The sequence below is a fragment of the Chelmon rostratus genome, chromosome 24, assembly GCF_017976325.1.
Source record: "Chelmon rostratus isolate fCheRos1 chromosome 24, fCheRos1.pri, whole genome shotgun sequence".
In the NCBI taxonomy this organism is placed as follows: domain Eukaryota; kingdom Metazoa; phylum Chordata; class Actinopteri; order Chaetodontiformes; family Chaetodontidae; genus Chelmon; species Chelmon rostratus.
Window position 1 is genome coordinate 9329099 of NC_055681.1, and position 18467 is coordinate 9347565.

Genomic DNA, 18467 nt, shown 5'->3' on the forward strand with positions numbered 1-18467 from the left:
GGAAACCATTAGCCGCTCTGGCCCTGGCCGTCGAGGCAGCTCTGCTAATCAAACCGGGCTATGACAACAACAGCGGTGGAAATTGGCTCTCACCTAGACGCACGTGTCCCATCTAAATGGGCTGGTGTTTACACTCTCTGCTACTATATACTGAGCAATGACAAGGAGTGTGGACAGCATCAGTGGCAGGTAGCGGTGGGTCCGTGGGAGCTTTCGGTTGGAAATGAGAAGGCGAGGAGAGACGGGAGGCACCAGGGCAAACAGCATGGATGTAAACTCAGGAGAGGAACTCTCTCATAAAGCTCATTTAATGACTCATTCAGCAGTTTAGTGATATCATGCTTCAGGCGACTATTTCGTCAACAATATTCTATTTTATTCTAATGATTTGCACAACATTTAAGGCATTTAACTGCTGGCTTATGCAAAGTGAATTAAAATGACTGCGCAAGTATAAAAAAATTACATTCCTGGGCCACCAATAAGTACATACAGCCATTACTAAGAAGGTCGAAGGTCGGATTCACTTCTTGCGCAGTACTCCAAGGGGGAGAGTGATCATGTAATAGAGACGTGCTGGGGAAAAGCAGTAAAGTAGGAGTTAACGACACAAACAGATGGGAAACTTTTAAGCTGACCACAACTCATATTCAATTTCACAGATTCCTCACAGTTCAAGCCAAGTTCACAGTGTGGCTGTTCTACTTTATTCTATTCTATCCGATTCTGTGCTAAAGAGAACATTTGAATTCATGGTGACTCCTCCGCTGAGCCGCCCGTCCATCTGTATTTGCAGGCCGAATGTCACGCAGACTTGTACGCGACAGTCTGTGTATCCCTCACCGAGCTCGTGGGGCGCGCCGAGGCCTCAAAGTGTATATCTTTTGTTTTATTTATGAAGGCATGATTTCGTTTTCCCATACACAGACCTGCGAGGCTGCGGGAAAGCGGGATGGAGAGGAAGGGGAAGATGGAGAGCGAGACGAGATACAAAGGGACGTAAGAGAGATATAAACAGAAGCGACACAAAGATGCAGACAAACGGATTGATGGAATCAGGGTAAAATGCAGAGGACAGAAAAAGAGAAGTTATTGTAAACAGGTAGAGCCACTGGTGCCCCAGCTGTGCATGTGGCAGAGCCGGCTAAAGCCCTTTCATTTCCTACTGCTGATTCCATTACATTTTCCTGTGTCTGAGCACAAACACCGTTAGCTGGACAAACACCGCTGCCTCTGCACACCGACGGGGCCCTTTTTCCCTTCATAAAGGGCCCGCAAATAAGAAAAGGGTCAGGACACCTCCCGGGAAATCAAACAAAAATAATCCGCACATTGCTTCAGATGCTCTACGGCTGCTTATTTAACAATAAAAGAAGGGGTCGCGTCACCTTTTAAACCAATCACGCAGGGTCCTGGAAAGACATTACCAGCTGCTATCGGGCAAAAACCGTTGTGAAAAAGACACGCTCCGAGCTCTCCGGGACCCGAGAAATTAAATGAGTTACGGAGACAATAACTCTAACTGAGTTGGGTGAGTTTAAAGTGAGTCATTCGACAGCTGGACAGCAGCGGGTGGGGAAACCGCTGATCACTTATGAAACTGTGAGAAGAAGGATTGGGTTTTAATAAAGATGGGGCGAGTGCAGCGAAAATATGATTTCTCCGCTGACCTTGAAAAAGCCACCCGATTCATAGAGCGTGCCAAACTACAGGCCGTAACAATATTACTGCGCTAAACTAATAACAGACCTTTGCAACAAATACAACCGTCCAACCGTGCGAGGTAGGAGTGAAATTTGGGGGACAGTCAAGCAGAAATTAATGAGTAAATAAGAGCATTTCAGATGGGTTTTTCAGTTTTAATATTCCTCTCATCTTTCCTTATTTATTCATCCCATTCTAATGAACAGATTGCTTTCACTCAGCGGGGGGCTGAGTCAATTATTCTTTTCTATTCTGTGTTGCTAGGTGTGTCCAGTCCGGACATGGCTCATTAGGGCCTGAGCTGACACCGGCGGGGTGAAAAGGTTCCTGTGCTGAGACATGGTGGAGAAAACCAAGTGGCTGTAGGTCTGGGAAGTCAGTGTGTGCACTTTTCAGGAAGGTCAGACGAGAGTCCTTAAGGGAGACTTTCCCACATACCAGAGGATACTCAGCATGCTGAGGACAATCAAGATGTTGCCCTCTGTTTTTTTTTTAGGAGGGGCAGAGAGCACTTAGTGTGAGTGCTGAGCATTCAGTCGCTCCTCAAACGATGAACCTGAGAGGCTCCTCGGAATGACTGACTGCAAAAGCAAGCACAGAGGTGCGCGACAGAGTCCAAAACTTCACACCTGATCCAAACCAACTTGTGAAAAACGAACCCAAACCTGTTGTATTTAAATAAGTCCATAGCCACACCTGTGGATCTATAAGCTGTACTTTGATTCAAGCCCATCCAATAGCAGTTGGGATATCGTAGCTGATACCAAAGGAGTGCACAGACTGGTCTTGTTACAATGAACCAAGAGGACCTGTGAAGACCTTTACACACATACACACACGCACACTCACACGCACACGCACACGCACACACACACACACACACACACCTCGTGTCCTTCTCAGTGTGTCATCTGCTTTGTCTGGGTGTGACAGAGGCGTCATGAGGCCGGTATGGTCTCTTGGTTGGAGCCCTGTGCTCTCTGACTCACTGGCCATCGGCTGCACATTAATCAGCCAATTATCAGCGCTGGCCAGCAACGTTGCTGCGCCAACCCGGCCCCCTAATCCAATCACCTTGGGGGAGTGGGTCAGGAGGTGCTCTGATTGGATAACCAGGGGCTGGGTCGCTGCGCCCATGACCTGCTGCTTTGAATTGGTAATGACGTTAATATTCTCCATATGGCCGTGTGTGTGTGTGCACTTGTGTGTGTCCCCAAGCACGGGGCCTATCCGCAGGCTGAGCTGCACCCCAGCGTTAATGGCCAATGGAGGGGGAGGTACGCGCCAAAGCAGCACTATCACCCTCCCTGGGGCAAACCTCTCGACGCTGCCACTTCCAGCCCTCTTTCCAAATCCTCTTTCCCAGACTTCAGCTTCTCTTGTTGGCTGCCGCGCAGTAGCCCTCAGCACTAAGTCCCAGGCTGAGGTCCACTTTCTTTCCATCAGCTCTGCTGCTTTGGCATTCGCTCCTTCAGGTCCAAAGAAACTCTTGATTTGAGAGGTGGGCAGGCAGCCAGACAGATCTCAGTATAATGAAACCGCAATCTGAGCAGCAGGATTGTGATGAGAAATGTTTTCCGAAACAGTGAGGAAAGTAAGTAAGGTAACAGGGCCACCTCTGACTCGCTGCTCTGTTTTTGTTTGACTGCGAGGAAAGCTTAAAGCTACAAAAGTCCAAATAACTTGGTCCTACGGGAGGAAAAAAAAGATGAAACTCGATCTAAACACCTCCAAGATTTCGAAAAAAACGAATTTAACAGACCATACTTGTGTGCTTTCATTAGGAGAGCTATAATGTGCATGGACATACTGACACTTAGCACGACACTGCAAGTGAAATATTTAAATGTCTGCCTGAAAGCCTCGATTTCATCTCCATCCGTCTGACTCTTACCTCTCCTCTACTCTCTCTCCATATGCTCCCATCTGCGAGGTGATTTGCTACATCTCCTGTACTATGCACACACACACACACACACACACACACACACACACACACACACACACACACACACACACACACACACAATCACAAACACTCACCTCCTTCACTCCCACCCCTCCAGCTGCAGCCCCAGCCGGCTCCACACAAAGGCAGGCCAAATGTATGCTAATGAGAGCCAGGCCAATGGTGGAGCCGCACTCATTTTGAGAGGAAATGGCTTTCAATAATGGCGGCCCCCGGGGGGATTTTGCACAAAGTTCAGCTCCACTTTGAAAAATGCATTCAATTCACTGCTGTGTCTGCTCTCTCTTTCTCCTGTTTTTTATCCCTCGATAAAAAAAAAAAAAAAAAAAACATTCCCGGAATATATTTGCGTCCCCTCCTCCTCTCGCCTCTGTATGCTGGGGGGAGTCAGAGGACTTTTGGGGGACTGAGGAGTCGTGATTTATCTTTACAGAAAAATCAGAAACAAGAACACAAACGTGTGAGTTTGAATAGTGCTCAGATTCTATGTGGAACTTTTCCTCTGCCTTTTGTTGCTCTCGATTTCGCTCTTCTGCTGAGGCAAACGTCCCAGGAAGCATGTTAACTGAACCATAAGCATCTCAAACGGATGATATCCTCTGGGTCTTCAAAGGGGAGATGAATAATGAACAACAGTTCAATAACAATGAGAGTATTTCTTGAGGTAATGAACATTATTTGAACCTGACTCTTTATACCTAATTATATACAAGAATATGAAGGCTGCTACTGCTTTATCACTAAAATACAAGAGCTGTATTTCAGCTGTCATCCTGTGTAGCTTGCAGATCTGAAATGTTGTTTGTTCACGTAAAATCCAGCAGAAATGGAAAGGTGCTGTTCTGAATGCACAGAACGCGTGGCATTTTCGCCTGATGGAACAATTAAGCGGCAAATCCTCACATTAGAGAGGCTGGAAAAGAGGACGCCTGGCCTTTGGCTTGAAGAGTGATCGAAACGATTAACGGATGATCAAAATTGTTGTCGACTCATGATTTCGGTGATAAAATGCAGGGCGCAGCTTTCAGTTCTGCCAGTCTGATTGGCTGGGAAGGTTGTCAATCTTCCAGACTGGCTGGGGAAAGCTTCAATAAGTGGATGGCATGAGATCTGACTTTTCTGTTACTGTACTTAAGTATAGTTTAGACTGAGCTGTCAAAGGTTCTCCAAGTCTCCCTCAGTGTGTCTGTCTCCATTTTGGTTTGTCTCCATAGTTACAGTTGGGTAAGCTCTCCGTCCCTCTGCTGCGTCGTCATGTCCCTCTTTCTCTCTCCCGGGTTCTCAGTGTGTCTCGTCCCCCCTGAGCCAGTGCTGATGTTTGTGCTCCCTGGTGCCTGTCACATCAGGAGGGGCAATAACCCGTGAAATGACTGTTCTCTTTTTCTCCCGCTCCTCCTCTCCATCCCGGTGTCCCCTCTATTTCCTAATTCTCCTCCTCTCACTTTCCTCACACCGCGCCACTCCACGCTCCACTTAGCTGCTGGGCCGCGACCATCATAAAGACGCCGTTTGCTCAGCGTGCGCACACACACCCACACGCGCGCTCACACCCACGAGTTGGGCAGTATTCTGGTGTGGTCGGACTGGCGTATGCGCTGGGAAACACTCGCAGGGACAACAGAAGAGGTGTGTGTGTGTGTGTGTACGCATTTGACAAGAGAACGTTAAAACAAACAGAAGGAACATGTGCAGTTCCATTAAACCCACACTAGAGGTTATACATTCTTCATAAGAGCAAACCATCCTCTCTGCATGCGCGTATGTGCTTGTGTGTGTGTGTGTGTGTGTGTGTGTGTGTGTGTGTGTGATCCTACTGACTGTGCCCTGCTCTCTGGAGAGCTGAACACTCCTATTCCTGGGATGAGTAGACACTCCCAAGGCAAACACTCCAGATTTAATTATAAGCTCCAAAGAGGATTAGTCTGTGCCGTGTATGTGTGTGTGTGTGTGCTTGTGTGAGTGGGGGACACAAAGAGAGGGAGTGGCAAGAAGTTATCCTTTCATTTCCCGCACTGAGTGGTCTCACCTGGGGTGTGTGGGGTAATGTGGGTCCTTCTCTTCGTAGTGGGGCATAGATAGAGGCTCTCTGGGTGCCATCTGTGAGGAGACACAGGACAAGTAATGTAAGTACAGTATCAATTCAATTGGTCAAAAACACCCTTGAGCAAGGCACTGAAGCCATAACTCCCTCACTGGAAGTCACTCAGGCGGTGTTCAATGAGTTATTTGCAGATTTTAGGCCTAATCAAGCGGCTAAGTCTTCAGCCCACACATGTCCTCAGGCTACACGTTTAACCTCTGTAATATTTCAGTGCTATGGAACTCAGGGGGTGTAGATGAAGTATTTAAAGCATGTGTTTGTGTGCAGCCCCGCAGTTTCAGTGGAAACGTGGGAGAAATCATGGAGTACCCCACACAAGCTAACATAAACACATGCAACCATATGCAAGCGTGCAGCCCCTCCGATGAACATGTGTGTGCAGGGTTCATGCAAACACGCCAGTCACATGAAAAAAAATGCTCTCATCCACACACCAGGAAGTGACTGATTAAAGCCACGTCCACGCTCAGTAGGAGGAAACTGGAAACACTGTTTACGTACATATGAAACCCACTTTGGTACACAATAGCATTTTCAGTCCATTTTCCATGCACACGAGAGCAGCAAAGCAGTATAAAATCAGCTAAATCTCCTCTTCTTCATTCTCTGTCTGTTGGCAAATAACTGGATTACAGGCATCATGTGGTAGGGGAGCAAGGCAGTCAGCAGTTTACTCAGCTTGGTCTCAGCAGGATAAACCTCTATTCTGTCACCTCCTGCTCTACATGAAGACTTGCAGATGGGTGACAATCTGAAGGAAAAATCTGGATACATGAGTGGAGGAACAGAAGGGATGCAGATGTTACCCTACGGATCGCGAGGGCTCGCTGAATGGTTTGATAAATATGAAAATGGAAATCATATGGATCTCAAACCAACTGAACACCTGTGGGACACTTTGGAGGCTCGCTCTCGGCCGCCATCATCAAAACCCCAAATGATTTTGAAACATTATCATCCTTTTTTTGGTGTGAAAAGCACCGACAGTGCAGATTGAAGGCTAACATGCACAGAAAAAGGCGTGGTGTCAAATGTAGTTGCGTAAGTGTGGACGTGGTCTGAGGTTACAACAATAGAAGGGGGTTTGAACAAGCTATGCCTGGAGGCTGAGGGGACACAGAGACAAGAGAGCATACAGTTTCAATTATGTGTAATCTAGGCTGCGGGGTATTCACATACAAACACAGGCTGTTTATTCAATGGACATTTCATCGGTCAAAGACACCACACGCCGCTGTAGCGTAGCGTGCACGCACGGGCACGGTGGTCAAACACACAAAAGCAGCCATCGCACAGTAACTGACATGCACGTGTGTACATAACCAAGCAATCACTGTGTTTGGCAGACACACACATGGAAATCTAAAGAGGTAAACAGTGATACGTTTGATCCCGGCTATCAAAGCAATACAACCCACATACACAGAATTTATTATCACAAACACACACACACACACACACTATGAAGCGTCTGAATGGCTAAATGCAGGACCAGTCTATTGCTGTGTTTCGCATGCACGCATGATGCATGTCAGTGCAGCAGTGGTGCATTACCAGATATCATTAGCATGTCTCTGCAATGTAGGGAGCGCTAATGTCTCTGAATGTGATCCAGGAAGTGAACGCACATCAGAGCCAAGGCTGCTGCCCGATTCTCCAGAGTGGCTTTGTGTCGGCGTGCATGTAGACATGTATGTTGATGCAGTGGAAGCCGGGGGAGGGATGTGTGCCTTTGTGTGCAGATTTGATATAATGTCGGGAAGTGAATGCTCCATCTTTGGATGGCAGTGAGTGTGTGTGTTAGGTAGGGGGGATTATGCAAAGAGGTGCATAATGTGAGGTAAAGGGGGCATTAGTCTCAGCAAGAAGCTGGGACTCAGGTGGAAGACCTTCTGTGTGTGTGTGGCGATGTGTGTGTGTGTGTGTGTGTTGAACAAGGCCCAATACATCTTCTGAGCGAAAAAAGAGAAGAGGATGAGCAAGAGAATGATGAGGAGGGAGGGAAATGTGAGTTTAGACAAAATTAGTGAAATTCTTTGTCCATTGATTGTATTAACATAATAGCCTGCAGCCATAGGTCTGGAAAATTCATTTATTCACACACACACACACAGACACACACACAGACATACACACAGACATACACACAGACACACACACAGACACACACACACACACACACACACACACACACACACACACACTATGGATGTCTGTCATATGGGTGCTTTTCATGCGGAAGCCCATTTCCCCAAATTAGACGGCCTGCTTTAGTGCCAGATGATGTGCCTTGAAAACACTGCTACTACTACTACACACACACACAAACACACACTCATATGCAAGTAAACAAACACACAAAACAAGTCTCAGTCTCACCATGGCAACTGGTAAAACAGCAATATGAAATTCATCCAGGCCGGAGAGAAAATGCAGCAATCAGACTTGAGGCGGCGGTCAGTGAGGAAAGAGCCTCGTCTTCACAGCTCCAGAGGTGGAGCGCCATGATGGGCGCCTGGCTGTTCCTCGCACGCCGTGCAAGTTCGTGTCCTCGTCCTGAACCTGGTGACGTCATGTGTAGTGCTGTGTGTATCTACTGTAAATGCGCCGTGTGGAAGTGGTTATCAGTGGAAAAGTTAATGTCTTGTGCAGACAGTAGCTGACAGAAAGCCAGATTCTCCATGCCAGACCACAGCACACACACACACACACACACATGCACAGATGCACACACACAATGGGGAATTTCCTATTTCTCATGAGTGTCATGTGGTAAAGCAGACTTTGTTAATCTTGGAGTTCACTGCGGTTGTGTGCATGTACATGCTTCTAAGCCCAGCGCTTCCAATCAGCAGATTTTCAGACAGCTTTCAATACTTTCTCATCAGGGAAAGCAAACGAGCTTAAATGTATCACAACAACGTTTTTTATAAAGTGCATAATTGTGTCGAGTCATTGCGTCCTCCACAATTCACCAGCTGACAAACGCTCTGACAGAATGGTTGGCGTGTGTGCGAGTGTGAATGAGCGGAAAGTCACTTTTCCATTTTTCCAAATTAGAAAGCCGTGCCTTGACAGTGCCAGATGATACGCGTTGGAACACACACATACACACAGGCACTCACACACACACACACACACCCACACACACACACACACACACACACACACACACACACACACACACACACACACACACACACACACACACACACACACACACACACCAATCAACTCTAGCAGCACAGCTGTCGCATTCATCACAAAGTATTGCCGGAGCTCAGGAAATGAATTTCTTGGAGCACTTTTGGCTTTGCTGTAAATTTGCGATGCTCATACATACAATAAGCCTCAAATGAGAGTCCAAGTGCTTTGACACAATGCCTGAGCACTGCTTTCATCCTGCGACTGAGATGCTCAGATTTGCTTTTTCCAAACCGCTTTCCTCCTCCATCTCTTTTCAAACAGCGTAATTAGCCTTCTGTATTGCCATCTATTCCTCCTTCCATCCATCCATCCCTTTCTTCCTGCCTCCATCCATCTTGGATGCTAATTAAGCAAGTGTTTCAGTGTGGAGCCTCTGCCTGGCACCCCGTGCCCACCTCCTGTTGGCAGCCTCACCCCCACGTCCTGCATCTGACTGGCACAACTGATGCGGAACCCACCCGATACCCCCCCCCCCCATTTCTGTGATGAGATTCTGCTGAGGAGAGGGAACAGATAAGACGGGGGGAGAATTGAGCTGGCGCAGAAGTGAAAACTGACAGAGAAGCTGTTGAAGATGTGTGCAGAGGTGGACGCAAAATAAAACACAGCAGGAACTCGTGAGCCACAGAGTCTAACGACTGCTGCCACCGGTTGCTGACAGTTGCAGCATGAACTTGAAAAGCTGAAATACGGGAAAACCACACCTATATATCCTCAGACACTCAGTCACATGTTTACATAATGCAGCATGATGTAAAAACACCTCCTCTGTTAGAGGCTGTTCATCTCACCTTTTTGGAAGTTTGTTTAGGAGACTAGAGAACAGAAACTGTGTTTGAAGTGAGACAGTTGATTTGTATCACTGCCGAAATCCTTTGATGCATTCAAGGACAAAATATAGCATACAGATAGACAGGACGATACGTATGGTTCAGCGGTTTCATAGACTGCATCAACACTAAACTGGCTGAATGCACTTTTTTCCCCTCCTGTTTTGAAAACAGAGACTCTCCAGAGTGGATAATTCTGAAAACTATACCTAGCAAATTTAGCTTTTGTTGACTCTCGCCTTGTGATGCAATCAGTGATACAGGTGTCATTAGGCTGTATTTAAAGTATGTTACTTTTTAAGACAGCGATCATAAAATAGCGATTTGCAGGTTGCATTACGAAATGAGCTGCAATCAGATCAGACTTTCTGCAGCTTGGATGGAGATCTTCACAAAAACAACCTGAAAAAGTTTGGTCATTGCGAACCAAGCTTCTTAAAATTCTAAATGTTACCAACAAACAACCAACTAAAACTCAAAAAGGTCAAAGCACCCCTTTCATGCTCGTCAAATCGAGCCTGTTGCCAGATATGCTGTAGTAGGAGGCTCTCTGAGTGTGTGTGTGCGCGCCTCAAACAGGAGGCTCACTTGCCCCCCAGTGTACACTAAACACTCCCACACCTGGACCCTGCTCACTCTGAGCTCGTTAGCAGCAGATGGTATACACACACACACACCCACACACACAGGGACCAAAGGTTACACACACTCAGACTGGAATGCAGTCTATTTTGGTAATAGGCCAATCTGCTAGTAATTGTCTTCATTGTTAGTGTTTGTTTAGGCCTCAACTCTTGACCTCAGAATGGCTTTTCGAATTTACATACAGTTGTGCTCAGACTCTGAATTGTGTGTGTGTGCACGTGTGTGTGTGTTTACAGTTTAATGTTCCCATCTGAGGATGTAACAGGTAGTGTGAAAAGTTAGCTCATTAGCTGCGTTAGAAATAAAAGAGTTCACCGTGCTCTTGCTTACTTCCATCATGGCTTTTATCTGAATAAACTCGCCCTGGTTTAAACTTTCAAACCGTTTACATGAATTTGAAATAAACTGAATGTGTTTACATGCATCAGAGCAAGCACACACTCAGAACAGCGTTTTACACTCTCTGGGAAACGTACCGATGCCACCGACTCCAAGTGGACACACATACGGATAAAATATGTTTTGCAACCCAAGAGTGTACTTTATGCGTTGAAGTGGCCATTAGTCACGAACACTGCGTAACCAGACCCTTCAGGATGACGCAGTGTGGACTGGGCTGGTCAGTTTCATCTGACGTGGTTACAGGAAGCACTCGTATTCTTGCTGGGTTAGTCTGACTGAAAACACAATATCAGTCATGTTAATTAAACTACTGATCAAGGGCCACCAAACAAAATCACACACTTTTTAAACTTGGGGAACCTGCACATGTGTGCACTTTGCCACCACATGAAGCAGCAATCAACATGCATCTTAAACCTGTTCCATGTGTGTGTCAGTGTGTGTGTGTGGCCATGGCAGTGGCCATGGGGTGTTGTTTATTTACAGGGGCTGTGTCCCTGTTCCTCTCCCCCTCTGTGGGTTTGTTTGCCTCCCCACTGTTCACTGAAATAACATCCAAATACCCCTCTGAGTGCGTGTGTGTGCATGTGTGTGTGCATGCAGTTGGTTTCGCTGTTGCCTCTCCAGGTTATACCCCAAAAAGTATGTCATAGGGCGTGTGTGAGTAAGAGAGAGAGAGAGTTTGTTCGGTTTCTTCTTGACCACGCTGCGATACAACAGTCATGCAGGGTGTGTGTTTGGGTGTGCATGAGCGTGGGCACGGCATTGATGTTTGAAGCGAGATCTTGCGCGCACACACACACACACACACACACACACAGACACACACACAGTCTGCAAAATCACATCTTCTTACAGCTCCCCCTACGGTTCTGTCGAGTCGTGTGTCAGCGTTCTGTGACGGCACCGTCTTCACAGCGCAGGTTAAACAGTCTTCTGTCGCCCCCTCCTCGCTGCCACAGATTTGCGGATGTGGGGGTCGACGCCACCACCGGTGATGGACGCTTTGATGACTGAATCCAACTCCTCATGGCCTCCAATGGCCTGCTGCAAATGTCGTGAGGTTGATGCGTTTGACCTTCAGATACTTTGATGCAACTCCTGCCAACTCCTGAACCTCCGAGAGAGCTTCGTTGGTTTTAAAGGGTCCGTTCGCCCAAATTTCCTCAGCAGTGGATTGTCGGTCTGAAGCACAACAAACAGGGAAGTATCCAGATTTGGGCACAGAACATCTTTGTTTCTCGTCTTTTGTGTTGCGGTATGCGTTGTTTAAATAGCTTTAATACAACAATACAACTGATCGGTTCTGTATCTGCTCTGAAATCATGTCAAACTCTTTTAGTGGAGTAGTACAACCTCAGCAAAGAGACACACGCACACTCATAGCCGACCCCGGTGAACCTTCCCTTCTTAAATTCAAACATAGAGTGGTGACAAGCTTTGAAGTGAGAGCGGGCGCAAGTGAGGAGGAGAAAGGGAGATTTCTATCAACTTGCAGACAGATCACACTCTGCAGTTTGCCCGTAGGCCAGAGACAAGCTGTGGGGATAAAGACAGACACCAAATAAGTCCCTGTAGGCCTTTGTCGGCCCAAATGGGGAGGAGGGAAAAGAGGCAGGAAAAAAAAATAAAAAGCCTCACCCGGCTGCTGTGCAGCATCGGAATGAAGTGACTTAAAACAAAAAAAGAGGAGAGAGAGAGAGAGAGAGAGACGAGTGCGTTGAGCCTCGGGGATGAGACAAGGACAGAGAGGAGGAGTCCGTGGATGGAATCGCTCATTGTGACTTTGCAAAGAGAAAAGCGGGAGAAAGGTGCGATACGTGTGTGTGAAAACTCTTGATAGCGGTGGGTGGAAACACAACGCTCGAGTGAGATGTTCACTCTTGTATTTGTGTCCCGGGAGTGCGAGCAAGAGTTCAGCCTGTGCCTGAGTCTGAGTCTGAGTCTATGTGTGTGTGTGTGTGTGTGTGTGTGTGTGTGTGTTTGAGATAGCGACAGGGAGAGCGCTCCTGGGCGCGCCCATCAAACAATGATATGAACAACAGTGGCAAGGAGCAGGTGGTGCAAACCGGTATAGGTGGCCAAAAAGCAGGAAGGTATGTAGGAATCATGGAAATGAATGTCCTGCACCCACTATCTTTGCCTCTCTATTGCCAAAGTTGGAATCAGCATTAAAATCACATATAAAATGATCTTGCAAAGCTGAATATTGGACTAAATGGCTTGTAAGAAGGAATAATACTTCCCCACATGAGCAGAGAACAGGCTCCTGTGAGCTCCACCTCCTGCCTCCTCTCTCCTTCGTCATTTTTCCTCCTGTTCTGCCGCTTTTCCAGTAGCTTGTCACAGTAGCTTGTTCACGGTAATTCTGGGGTGTATGTTCCAAACACTAACTTGTGGTGGGGCATGTGTAATTACACAGGCCAGAATAGCACTGAGCCTGGTCCGGAGAGTCGGGACCAACGGGCAGCCTTTAATCAGCCCGAGCCTCGGCTGCTGCGCGAGGCTAGGTGGGCAGGGGAGGGTGTGCGACAGCAAGGCTAGGGTGTGTGTTTTGTGTTTCGGCATTGAGGGTGATCTCAGAGGGGGTCATGAGGAGACCAGGATCAGGAGGCTGCGTTTCTTGTAATTACTGAATGATGGGATTTTGCTCAAAAAGTTTGCGTGTGTGTGTGTGTGAGCTGCCAGCATGGAGAGTCTGCTGGAGCCTCCTACAGGGAAATGAACTCTGAAAACAGCTTCAGTTTGGCCAAAGCTGAGGTTTGCAGCCCTTTGATGGTGACTGAGTGTGTGTGTGCATGTGTGTACGTGTTGCCTCTCTATGGTTGATTGTGGATTGTGTGTTTTTATGTGTTTGTGGTGTGTTACCTCTTAAAAGTCTGTTATAAAATGTGCGAGCTGGTGTTTATATACGTGTATGTTAGTTGTGTGCAGCTTATGTTTAAGCTCATTTATATGAACTGTGTGTGCATGTGCACGCATTTTGTGTTATTACATGAGTGCACGTGTGTGTGAGAGTGTGTGAGTGTGTCATACCAGAGAAGACTACACTTCTAAACTTGTGAGCATGTTTGTGAAAAATAGAAAGCAGGACTTAATCCAACTTGCTTGGTGATCCAAGTGCTTCAAATGTGGCTTCTCCCATGGGGACTGTAAGTGTTTTTGTGTGTGTGTGTGTGTGTGTGTGTGTGTGTGTGAGACATGAATAAAGTGAGACAGACAGAAAGAAAGAGATGTTGAGGGATGGTGTATGCTCGCCTTCTCTCTGTCTTCGTTAAGATAGTGCAGGTGCCTCAGTGATACCTAAAATCAACACACACACACACAAACACGCACACGCACGCACACACACGCAGGGCATATGCTAACCTGATTAACACTAACATTAGACTAACATTAGTGCAGCCTCCTTCGGAGAAACACCCCCGGACCAGCTGCTCTCTTTCTCTCTCTTTCTTCCATATGCACAAACTAGCATCTCGGCCTCCCACGCTCTCTTTCTCCAATTCATCCTCTTTTATAAATCTACATTTTCACCGCTCCTCTCCAGGCATTGATTAAACCCCTAAAAACTCAGTCTGTTCATCAAAATGACATATTTAGAAGTTTTTTTTTTCATGCAAAAAACAAACCCTTCATGCCTTTAAACGGCTTAGATGGAACTTTATTTAGTATGCAGGGATGTAACAAGTACTGGTCTCCATCCTCGCCCACGCCCCCTCCGCTGCTCACCTGCACCTGGAGAGTACTGGCTCACCAAACAGAAAGACCTCCGCTTGTTTTGTCTTTTTGCTAGCCACTGTGTGCAAAATGGAATCGATTTCGAACAAGGACAACCCCAAAGTCACGTGAAACTTAGCTTGCAAAACACTGATACAAAGCTGTACCTGGCTTCCCTTCTGGAACCCATCGCTTCACCATAACCCCCCACTGCAAGTCGATTGGTTCCTTAGAGATGTTACACAGGGACGTCTGGCTGTCTGAACCCTTACGTACGCATTGCAGTTGAACTTTATATGTGAGAGCACCCCTGATCCCCGGTGTGAAATTTCCTTCTTAATGTAGAGATTTAATATCATGCTCAAGGACGCACCAGCAGGGCGGATGCTTGCATCAGTCTCTCTAACCACTGATACCACCTGAGCTGCATCTACCACCTGAAGCCGTCACATCTTCCTCTCCCTCCCCCGCGCCATTCCTTCAGTCGTTTATGTCGATGCCTCCGTGTGTCTCTCAGTTCCCCCGTCCCATCTGTCTCCCTCCTCGTGCCAATCCAGCTCCCCCTGTTAGACGTGCTATCTTTCATCCCACCTGCCTCCCCCCCGAGGCGTCTCTTACAGTCTTATTTGCGTCGACTCTGCTCTGTTGCTTAGTCATGTCCTCAGCCCCCCCGCCTCCTTCTCATAAACACATATGTTCCCTCTTCCCTTCTCACTTTCTGCTCTCCTGACTGGCTGCCCCACCGCCACTCCCCTTCCCTGTTCTCCATTCCCCTCGCATTATCTCTCTTGTTTGGTCGCTCCCCTCATCCCTCTCTCCCATTCCTCTCCCTCGGGCCCCCCTCTTGTCTTTATAAGCAGCTTTCTGCTGGGCGACACCATTTTGGTGGCAGCTTCCCCAACAGTGGGCGCGCAGCGGGACGAGCCTGCCAGCACATCCATTACACCTGCGCTCTGCGTGAGTGTGTGTCTTCTGTGAGTGAGCCTGAATTGTTCGCAGCGGAAGGTGTGTGGCAAGAGGAGGCGCTTGTCAGGTGAAAGCAGCGAGGGCCAGCCGCTGGGGCACAGCAGGAGCCAACGAATCTCACCAGTAAACAAAACTAAATATCAATATCTAACCACAAAGGGCCTGTGGGCACATTTTGAAGTGTGTTACCACCGCACTTTGAAATCTACTGTTTATAATAACTTTCTGACTCTATTTCTAAAACTGAGCTGCTTTTTTTCCCCCCTAAAACTAGCTTTTAGATGCAAGTTCACAGATGAATATGTGTGCATTCATTAGGATAGTGGGCGCAAAAAAAAAACACCGGGGCCTTTCGCCTGTGGGCATGAAGCACCCCACACAGATCACCACTGGCAGCGAGTGTGTGTGTGTGTGCGTGCGCACGCGTCTGCGAGTGTGTGTCGGCCATCTATCACCGTGACAGGCTAGTGCGTGTTTACTTAATGATGTGGGGGTTTATTTATGAAGTGATGGCCGACGTGTGGGAGGGAGAGAGAAAAGTGAGAGAGGGGGGAGAGATTGAGACAGCCTGAGGATGTGACATTAAAATATCATCAAGGTGATGGATGTCCGCACACACAACATTAGAGAGAAGTACAAAAAACAGCTGCGCAACGGATGACAAGTCGTATCTGGACTTCTGTGAGTGTTTCTCTGTGTGTGTTTCATAATGACTCCGAGTGTGTAGCTGCGTTTGTGGTTTTCGGGGACTTCTGTGTTTATTAAGGTGTCACATGTGCTGCCACTGTTGTTTACGATTCACAGGGTAATGAGTTGAAGATAAGATGCATGAGTTTGTGTGCATGTGTGTGTGTGTGTGTTTCTCCGATACCGCGTGCCTCTGTGTCTTTGCTAGAGTGGGTAAACAAGATTCTGGTTCACTGAGGCGTCACTCATTGCAGCTGACCACGTTATGCATGGTCAGCTGAAATGAACCCAAAGTGCATTTACATTGTAATAAACATCATAGACGAGTAATCAGGACCAGAGTAAACAGAGACACAGTAAGCTTGACGTGAAGCGGAGGTGATCCTGCTAAGTGCGTCGGCTGCAGACGACACTGGGCGTCCAATACTGACCACTAGGGGGCAAATAGGCCAACAGCGAATGAATGAATGACAGAAAGAATGAATTAATGAATATACGAGTGGGATAATTTCGAAATCAATTATACAATTCCCTTCAGGGTAAAAATAAAAAATCATAAATAATTTCCAGAACCGTTAAAAATGAATGACAAGGTGTTCAGAAACACGTATTAGAAAAATGTAAATAAAATGAATAAACTACAACGCAACCATCCCTTTAAGAGGCAAGAAAAAGTCATTTTATGTCATTCAACTTGGGAACATAAAGCAGATTTTAAACGTGGAATAATTTCAAAGGGGAACTCCATCAGTTTTACACATGAGGATCAGTCATGAGCTGCAGCACTCCGCCTGCGAAATCAGTTATATAATGACTTTTGTTGCTCTGGAGGAGCTTTGTCAAGATGGTGAAAACAATGACGGAAAAGGCTTTTTCAACGCATCCCTGGAAAATCCAAGAGCATAAACTCCTTCTCCAAAAAAAGACCCAATCCAAAAGTGACCAGAACACTATCAGACCCAGACCAAATACAGCCAAAGATAATACGATCCAAATCCTGATCCAAATTGCGTCAAGCCCAACACAGCCTCACTGATCACTAACAGTGACAGCAGCATGATGAGCAATCAACAAGACGCCAGTTGCAAACTAGGGTGTGAAGTCAAAAAAGACAGGTGCATTTACCTGGCAGGGAGCATCTACTGAAAAGATGCTATCTGTTGCATTATGGGAAATGTAGGCTCAAGCATTTATGGAGTTTCACCAGTACCAGAATGGTTATGTCTGCCTCGGCTGCATCGATTTTGACCGTTCTTTTTATAACCTGTCTCACTCTCAAACGTCAAGAGACCTCGACCTTTAAGGAAGTAAGTGTCCCTTTGAAAGGTGTCACTGAACAATTCAACAATCGCAGGCAGCGATTGAAAGAATGAGTTGAAAACTACATTGGTCTCTACAACAACAGTTCGGTGTCTACGTGGAAAAAGTCATTACTGACTCATTTTACAGAACAAAGAAGTCTATAAAAAGAAACTGCTCATGTACTTTGGTGGCTTAATTGGCCATCAAGTCATTACAGAGAGCCTATCATTAGCATATAGTGAAAACAGACAGACAGAGGGGGACAGTGTGATTGTCATAATTAGAAGTGTGACCTATCCACAGACAGGGAACATGGGGAAAGGGTCAAATTAGAGACAGATAGACAGGCAGAGACACAGAGGGAAAGGGGCTAGAGGAGGGAAATGAGGAAGGGACATGAAGTCCTTTTTGAAGACCAGATTTAGCTGCACACACACCCGCCTAAAGTGGTGACACACACACACTCACACACACAGGCAACTCCACCTTAAGATCGTGTAGATAGACCGCTGAAAGAATAAACAGAGACATGAATAGATATCGTAACCACAGTCTTTTATCCCTGCTTTTGTTTATGTCAGCTTAGGTTAGTGTGTTACCCAGAATCCTCTAGCTCGGGAGGGCAAATGAACACGCACACACACACACACACACACACACTCATCTTCTCTTTAAATCACACATAAACCACTCAGGGAGGGAGAATGGTGCTCCTGGCCTTGTGTGGAGAGCTTGAAAAACCTTTTTAACCATTCATGGCTACAGAAATGGCTCAGCATCAAAGAGCAGCGCGGCGCGGCGGTGGTGGAGGCGGCAGCTAAAAGGCTGATCGCACAAGGCCAAAGCTAGCAAGTGAGCGTTGCGCTCAAGTGGTGTGCATTTACAGTCTTCTCATAGCACGCCCGGGGAGAAAATAGGTAAATGTGTGTGGAGT

General features: G+C 46.9%; 1 protein-coding gene across 1 annotated transcript in view; it reads right to left on the bottom strand.

The window, feature by feature from the left end:
* pard3ba (par-3 family cell polarity regulator beta a) overlaps positions 1 to 18467 on the bottom strand; it is a 140033-nt gene that overhangs the window by 7382 nt on the left and 114184 nt on the right. Inside the window, exon 23 of the mRNA XM_041966272.1 lies at positions 5700 to 5770. Within this exon, the coding sequence (XP_041822206.1) occupies positions 5700 to 5770 (71 nt within the window). The remainder of the gene's footprint in view (positions 1 to 5699; positions 5771 to 18467) is intronic.